General features: G+C 44.4%; 1 protein-coding gene across 1 annotated transcript in view; it reads left to right on the top strand.

Annotated features, from left to right (window-relative positions):
- The window catches only part of LOC119197986 (mannosyl-oligosaccharide 1,2-alpha-mannosidase IA), a 68,012-nt gene extending 63,513 nt beyond the window's left edge, over nt 1–4,499 (top strand). Inside the window, 3 exon segments of the mRNA XM_062565550.1 lie at nt 1,279–1,514; nt 2,445–2,560; nt 3,535–4,499. Coding sequence (XP_062421534.1) covers nt 1,279–1,514; nt 2,445–2,560; nt 3,535–3,676 — 494 coding nt within the window. The 3' untranslated portion in view covers nt 3,677–4,499.
- Nucleotides 4,500–8,930: the final 4,431 nt, after the last annotated feature.

The raw sequence follows: 8,930 nt of genomic DNA, 5'->3' as shown, positions 1-8,930 counted from the left end.
CACAGGGAAATGGACTGCGGCTCCAACCTGTTAATGGGAGAGAGTAGTTTCCATAGATACACAGGATATATATTATATATTCCCGAGAGAATAATGCAATCTCGAATGAAAAAGGAGAGGAAGCCTGCCTTCATTTATTTTTTTTCGGGAAGGCTTTTTGATCTCTCCTCTTCCCTGCCATCTGTCTTGGCCCCGACATTAATCTCCTCTGCTAATTTCCAGCCCCCCCCCCCCCCCCCCCCCCCCTTCCCCCCGACCTTGCTGCAGGGTGGGCCGCGAGGACTCGAGCGTTCACTCGCCCCCCCCCCCCCCCCGTGAGATAACGTGACTCATCGCATAACCCGCTCCTTGATTCGCCCCGGGAATACCTTTGATCCGCGCTCTTTCGTGGTCCTCCAGCAGGTTGCTCTTAGCTCATTAGAGGGGGGGGGGGGGGGGGGGGGGGGGGCTCACAGCGGGTTTGCGGTTGCACGTTGGTGCTTTGTCTTAGATGGCGACACGTCGAAGGCCCTCCTCCCGTCTGCCGCCTCTGCAGGGACATACTGATCCTTGGGGAGCGGGGGTCTCAAGGGAGTGAGACCAAGTTATTGGTTCGGTCAAGAGGTGACAATAGGATTTTATTTACTATTGAGATGATTTACGATTTGAAAGACCAACAGCGTGTGTCACTTAAGGAGAAGGCGGGGAAATGCATATATTCCTGCCAATATGGTTTTTAAACTATTCCATTGATTTACTAAATGTGATATGAAAAGCAGCAAAGCGTTAACAAAGGCAGAGGAGAAGAAAACGTAAAAAGGTGAACGTAGATGGACACAATTGAGGGAAATAATGAAAGTTCGGGATGTAACATGTTTGTCCGTTAGTAGGCTCGCATCATTCCAGTTAAAACGCACTACTATGGTGGTAAATTATGGATTCGACCCTGTTTTTTTGCTTACAGGATAAATAAGGTTAATTTTACTAGAATAGGAGGAAATCTACTCCTAGCATATGGGAAAACAATATATGTTACCTAAAAAGGATCATTTACAGTATGTGGATGTGGTAAATAAAGACACCATGAAAAACGCGTGCTTCTTCTGCTTCTGGATTACCTTTTCTTTTTCCTCTACCTGAATGGAGGGTCAGAACATGTTGTAAAGCCCCAGGAGACACATTTCCTATTCAAAACTGGATGAATAAAATGTACCTGTTGATTTGAAGCCACCGATCCAGCCGCCGCGTTTTTTTTAACGTGAAGATATTTCACGCTTCTTTCTTAATCCTGACATACAGCTCAACGGCACACAAAAAATAAAAACCCCAAACTGAACCTTTTCTCTCCTCTGCCTCCGTCAGCAACCAAGCTGGGGCCCGAGGCGTTCCGATTCGACGGCGGGGGAGAAGCCACGGCGACCAGGCTGAGCGACAGATACTACATCCTGCGACCGGAGGTCATCGAGAGCTACATGTACATGTGGAGGCTGACCCACGACCCCAAGTACAGGGAATGGGGCTGGGAAGCTGTTGAGGTGAGAGTGAAAACAGGCCTTCGCCTTCTGTTTTTTTTTTTTTTTTGAGTAACAAACTACTTTCGGCCTCCTCCCCGAGATGCTTCAGTCGGAAGATAACGGTTCTCATCTCTGGAGACTTTTTAAAGCCTCCGTGGTGAAGTGGATGTCACTTTTTATTCCCAGACTGGAAAAGCATCAGAGTGGTTAAGAGATCCAAAGCTAAAGGTGGTGGAGGATTTGTGGGCCTCAGTGACGGGAAGCTGTGTCGTTAGATTTAACAACCCAAGAGAAATGTTGTCCCTATATTCAGACTATTATGGCAAAAAGACTAATATCGGCGCATTTCTAAGTGGAAGATGCAGTAAAGTAGCATTTTATATCCTAGACTTCTTGCTCAGTAACTTAATACTCTGAATTTATAAATTGTGGAAATATAATGTCAAGCCCCCGTAACACCCTCAATTACCCTCAACCGGCTTCCCTGATATCGTGCGGCATCATACATTAACTCTGCAGATCCAGCCGTCCCACGGGTCGGGGGGGGGGGGGGGGGGGGGGGGGGGGGAGTGAAGGTTGAGCAAGGAGCAACAGACATTCGGGCCTTTTAATTGTGGGCCACAAAGGTTGAAAGCGGCGCAGCAGCGCTTCCCTTCGCCGACGCCGGTAGCACCGACGCGGCCCGGGGTCTTCGTCGGGCCCCTTTGTAGCAGGGGTCACCGTGTGCTAATCCTCTGTTGTCCTCGCTGGGTCTCGGCGTCTCTTTGGGAGTAAAAGACGCTTCTCTTGATACGCTATGACCGATGTCAGAGGAACAGTCTGGTTCACCAGTGGGGTAAAACCGGTGGCAGCAGGTGGAATGCATGGTCCTGGCTGATATTTATTGATGTGGTCCTGAGATAACCCCCCCCCGCCTCCCCCCCCCCCCCCCCCCCCCCCTTCCTCCCTCAGGCCCTGGAGCAGCACTGCAGGGTGGAGTCCGGCTTCTCCGGGATCCGAGACGTTTACAGCATGACGGCCAGCCACGACAACATGCAGCAGAGCTTCTTCCTGTCGGAGACTCTCAAGTAAGTCCCGCCCCCCTCGCCCCGTCTTCCCGTTTTACGTCACATAGCAAATGCAGCGTAGGCACCTGTGTGGGGATTCCGATCAAACTCCTCAGTCCTCATTTGTTGTGGTAAAGATGGAACGTCTTTCCTAAAATGGGGAAAAAAAACAATGAAATATATTCAAATTAATTGTAATACATTACCAGTGCTGCTCAGAGTACTGACACCTCTTTAGCTATGAGCAGGCCCACTCCGCTTCGTAGCACACAAGCCAACGCTTGTGATTCATGCAGTTTAATCAGCAATGGCGGCCACGTCAATTGGGCAAAATTGCAAAAATGAAGAGGCTGGATAAAAATAAATGGGAGCCAGCCAGCAACGGGGAATAAGGATCCTTATCAGTTTGGTTCATTAATGGTGAACTTATCTGTTCAATTTCACTCCTAAATAATTGCTTGTTGATATGTTATTAAAAAAAATGAACTCAAAACAGGATTACACTTCATTAACAGATTTAGCTAAGTGTTTTCTTGAGAGCAGCGATAATAATGTTTACAACGGGAGTCACTGCGTGAATTCACTCGTTGGCTACTTTTAATTAGAAAAAGAGTTTTAACACCGTGCAGAACTCTGCATGTTGATCTGCACTTTCCTCCCTGTTTTTCCACCATTTTAGGCCTCTTCAAAGAACATAAGATCGATGAAAACTTTTATTATCTAACCGCTTCCACTAGTGGTCGACGTTTTTTATCAAATGTCAAACAATGTAGACACAATGCAAGGTGGAGATCCAGTTTTGCTCGGGCTCCCTTTCTTCTTCTTCTTCTTCTTCTTCTTCTTCTTCTTCTTCTTCTCCTCTTGTGGTTCCTGTAGTCAGAGGCCAGCGATTTCTTTTCTGCTTCCAGAGTCCAACAGATTAATTTTTAGAATACGTTTTTTGTGTGTTCCGAGCAGGAGGGAAGTAAAGCTTGACCCGTCTTTTCCTCGCTCAGGTATCTGTACCTGCTCTTCTCCGACGACGACCTCCTCCCGCTGGAGGACTGGGTCTTCAACACGGAGGCCCACCCGCTGCCCGTCGTCCGCCGGAGCTGCGCGCAGGACGAGGCCACGCGGGACAAGACGTCCCCCGAATGAGACCCGGGACGCCGCCCCCCCCCCCCTGGCCACACACCCCCCTCACCCCCCCACCCGCGATGAGAGGGACGGACGCGGCAGACTTTTTCCGGGGAGCGCGCCGCGTGACCCTTGACCCATTCCCGGTAGGGGGGGGGGCGCCGCCCGCTTCGCGCCGTGATTGTATGACCTTTGCGCCGGAGGGGCCGCTTCCTGCTGGCGATTCTAATTCTTCTTCTTTTTTTTTTTTTTCTTTTGTGAACAATCAAGAACAAACATGACTTTCATGAAAAGACCACCTTTATTCTTTCCTTCTTTCCTCTATGAGGAAACCAGTATAAAGTCGTGGGAGGAGGGTTGGACTTTGGGCCGTGATGCCAGGAAGAGAAAGAGAGAGAGAGAGAGAGAGTGAGAGAGAGAGAGAGAGAGAGAGAGAGAGAGAGAGAGAGAGAGGGGAAACGTGTCGACGACCACGTGAGTCCGTTGTTTCGTTTTATCTTAAGCGATGAATGATGTCCGCGCGTCGTCATTGCGTCTTTTCCTTTGTGAGTCCACTCTTTGACCAAAGGTTGCTTTGCATTTATATTTCCCTCTTTCTGGTAATTGTGTTTTTTTTTTGGTGAGTTTTGACCGAAGGTGAAAATTAACAAGAGGCTTGAGCTCTAATGAGTGTTGATTAATGTACAAACACAAAATGTGATCCTCAAATTCGGCTTTAAGATAATGTTGATGTCATGTTTCCTACTGAAACAAGCTTGAATGAATTTTAAAAGTTCGCAGGTGTCTGGATTAGCGGAAGTGTCTTATGCATCCGGGGACAGTTAAAAAAAAAAAAAGAAGAAAAGTTTCCACTGAATGCTCGGGTTATTCTGTGAAAAAGGCCCGAGCCCGCTCAGTCCCCTCGGCGCCTTCGGATCAAAGTCACAAACGGCGCCCGGGTTAATTAATTCTGCGGCCCGTGACACGCGCATCGAGTGGGAAAGGAACCCATTTTGCTGTTTCCGTTGTGGTTTCTCTGCTTCACCCTGCCTTCACGTGTGGACCCACACGGCTGCCAACACTGACGTCGAGGGCCGAGAGCGGAGGGATTTCATCTTCATCTGCTGTTCGTCTCTGCTGTCCCGCACAGCTGTGGAGTGAATGTGCTTGTACATACAGATGTGTGGAAGACCCCTGTATGAGCTTCTATTGAATTTTTTTTTTGTGATCAAATTGTTTTTTTCTTTTCCGGTTTCTCTTTTGATTTGCTTCCCTCAGGTGTTTCAGTAAAAACAAAAAAATAGTTCCGACTTCTAAGTCTAGTTATCGCTGGTATTCATTATTACTTATTCTTACTGTTTGATTATACTTTCATTGTTGAATATTTTCAAATACTGATAAAAAGACCTGTGCAACTTTGTACATTTCAAACAATCCTAGTGTTTGTGTGTGTGTGTTTTTTAAAATCTCAGCCTTGTTTGCTTACGTAAATACAAAGTTAAACTATTCCCTACTTTCTCTTCTGTATTTGTGTATTTATTAGAAGGATTGACTCACAAAAAAGAAAGAATCTTGCTGCTTGGAAGCTCATTATAGGTTTAATTGAAGGGAGATTTGGAAAGCTCCAGCGATCACAAAGAGGAAATGAATAATGCGTTTTAGACCCTGCACATTTCTCGTTGACATCTTAAAAGGTGGTACACCTAAATGCCATGAACATAGTCGCATTTAACCATCACCTTTAAAAAGATGGACTAATACAAAAGTGTTTGGGTTTAGATGATAAGGGCAAATGTTACTGAAGTTGAGGCCTGCAGTGCTCTTGCTCTTCCTGAAGCCAAGGTGTGATCATTAAAAGAAGGGCTGAAGCGAAGGGCTCAATCTGTGGACGTGAGCTCGCCTGGAGACGGAAATGGGAGGATTTTGCTGGAGGACTTTTTCCCCGAGCTGCAAGAAACTGCGTGACTTGGCGAGACGTTCCGTCGAAGTTTCCTCGCTGTCTCTCTACCAGCCGTCCTCCAGCCGTCCCCTCCAGGGCTTCTACCCGAAATAACAATAATACCTGAAATAACAATAATAATGGAGATCTGGTTCAAATATTACTTGTGTAAAGGACAAAGGAAACACATTTAAGCATTGTTTTCTAGCTAGCCCTCAAGTTAACCCTCAAGCTAGCCCTCAAGTTAACCCTCAAGCTAGCCCTCAAGCTAACCCTTAAGCTAATCCTCAAGCTAGCCCTCAAGCTAACCCTCATCTAGCCCTCAAGCTAACCCTCAAGCTAACCCTCAAGCTAGCCACCTGAACACAGTTCTGTGGGTTGTCCGACATATGAGGGACTAACATTGTCAATAATAGGTATTAGGTAATAGGTATGATAGTGTCTAATTTATTTTTATGACTTGAATACGAGATATTGTGACTTTTTACAACTTCTTTTCCGACTGAGAGGTTTTACTGACATGCAGCACGGTGGAGCTGCACATGGTGGTCACAGTATTTTTACACGAACAAATGCTGTTCCTCTTTTCTGGGTTTGAAAATTATCAAAATAGAAGATTGAAGATATTTTAATATTCAAAAAATTGTGAGGAGCAAATCAATTTATTATCCGTCTCTGACTTTCTGTAGACTGACCCGAGGAGTGAAGTCACAAAGAGGAGGCGTGAAATTGTGAAGCAACGAACTCGTCTTACACCTTGTAAAATGAAGAGTCAGGTACTTCACGATCAGTTATACAGAGTAACAAGACCCGTCTTGCAAAACACCCCACATTGTGTCCCCTTCCTTCCTTTTTACCAGCCTCCTTGAGCGAAAATAGCTGTGGTTAACAAACCATGAAATTGTGCTGACAAGACCCGAGAGGGAGTAAAAGAACAGAGTTTAAATTTAAGTCTTAATTTGAAGGGGGCCTCATTCCAATAAATTAAATGTTCACAGCCTGAAATATTATAAAAAAGCAGGCATCAGATGTCAAACTCACCAAACTAAGTTATTCACCAACTTTATTTACTCCCCGTTTCAGATGAGATGAGTTTTTATTTGTTTTTATATTACTGTCCTGGAACACATCTAAGGGATTTTAAAGATAAGTCTTTCATTTCATCCGACGGGGGAAGAAGGTGGTTTTACAATAAGAATCAACCTTCCACTGAGACAATGAAAATCTGACTTTTATTTTTATTCTCTGCTGTTTTTGCTCTGGCTTTTTCTTTTCCTCATGTCATCAATGTTGTTTGTCAAAAAACATCTGCTTTCAAATGAAGACTTAGTTATTTACTTAGTACCTTTATCTTCCAGTACAAAGATAAAGCAAAATTAAATTAAAGAAATTCTCATCGTTCTATACATCCTCTCTACTTTCATCCTCCTTTTCATATATATATATATATATATATATATTTTCTTTTATTGCATTATTTTACACGTGAGAGCGGCTCAAAAATACATGTTTTTGTAATTGGACCCTGGAAGAGCTGCATCCCCGATGGTTATTTATAAAAGCAGCTTTTTTTAAGGACGGATTTTATGCACGCTGACATTCACCATGTCTCTCCGCTTTACCACTACGGGGGGGGTGCAACATTCCTCCAGGAGCCGCGGGGCCTCGTTGGTGGTGCCGGGGGGCCCCACGGGGTATGCCCGGCGACAGGCGTCACGCCAGCCACCAAGCTGCCACCATTTGTTCTTTGGTCAGATTCAATTTTAATGGATTCTTATTGCAAAAACTGCTCTTCAACTACCAGTACTGCATAATAACTTAACGTAGCCTAAAGTAATACATTTCCTGCAGGCCAAAGTGTTAAAATAGTTTGGATTAATTTAGCGATAATACAAGAGGAAGGAGCCTTACATTTAATGTTTGACATTCTCCCTTGTGAAACATGCTAACCGGTAGATTAACTGCTTGTCTGCTTGGTTGCTTTTTGAAATTGAATGTACTGTATTAATTAGTTCTTCTGTTTCACACGCAGACCTGGTGGAGCTGAGGATTCGCACAGGAGCTCTCAGCAGTGTAATTAACTTATCTTGGGCATCCGCAAAACAGGCATTATAGGTTTTTAATGTGAATATAATCATCTGATCGTTATCACAACAGCCAGATTATAACCAGGCGTTTATCCCGCAGATCTGAAATCCCAGCTGCGCTTTTGATGACTTTCCGTGATTTTTTTAAACGTGTTGTGGCTGAACTGTGGATCTGTGCAGAAGAAGCACAATACGGAGGGTAATGAGTGAAGGACAGAGCTCCAAGTTCTGTTTTTTGGTTTTACTTCACATTGGTTTTACTTCATTTGCTTTGTTTTTGCTGCAAGACTTTTAAGATTGAATTAAACATTTGAGGATTCCTGAAAAAATAACCAAAATCAATACTTCTTCTCATTTATTTGGCCAAATGATCATGGTTTTGGAAGCTCCCGGGTACATGGATGGATGGACAGCTGGAGGATGCTGAAGAAGTGGTTTGGATGTTGTACTGTTGTCACATTAGATTTGGCGCTGTTTGGCGGGGTTTTTTGGTTTCTTGAATTTACCTCAAATATAACTCTGAACTAGCAAATAACACACTGAGAAAAGTTATTGATTCATTTTTTATTGATTCGTTACTCGAAATATTATTATTGTCTACATTTCTATTGAGCAAAGTGGTTTTCGGCCAAAAAGGAATCTGCACTTTGGACCTTTTTTAGGACAAGGAGAGGAGTGTCTGATGATCAGACATATTGAAATCAGGAGGAAGGACCCTTAAACCAGGCATTACTTTGCAAGTAGACATTTATCGCCATATTGAAGTGGAGTCAGACTGCAGTTGAGTGGCGAGTAACTGCTCCTTTTAAAACAAATGTTACGTTAACAAACAGGGTTTATAACTCTATATCTGACTATTAGAGGGAGAAGAATGAACACCGACTCCTGCAACTACGCAGTGATCAATCTGATTATCCGTTCAGAAGGTCGGCTGACCTGTAAACTGAGCTAACTTTATAGACAAAGGCCAAATGCAAATGATCCTAGCATGCTTGGTATGAGACCTTTTGATCATCCGTTATGACCTCTTGTCAATTTACACATCCAATCATCCGTCTGCAGAGATTCTGCAATGACACCTCCAGGTCACCTCTTTTTCTTTTCTTTTGGAGAAAGTCGAAAAACATTCTTGTTTTGTTCTAAATCAGAAAATAAAACTATTTTGATGACTAGCAGCCCCCCGCTCAAATCTAGCTAATTGCCCATGAAGTCATTTCCATAAATAATATCTCCTGTTTATTACAGAGGGCCCATCTGTCACAGGCGAGTA

Source organism: Pungitius pungitius, chromosome 11 (genome assembly GCF_949316345.1).
Source record: "Pungitius pungitius chromosome 11, fPunPun2.1, whole genome shotgun sequence".
NCBI lineage: Eukaryota > Metazoa > Chordata > Actinopteri > Perciformes > Gasterosteidae > Pungitius > Pungitius pungitius.
The sequence above is the reverse complement of the archived record's forward strand: the minus strand, read 5'-3'. Positions and strand labels throughout refer to the sequence as shown.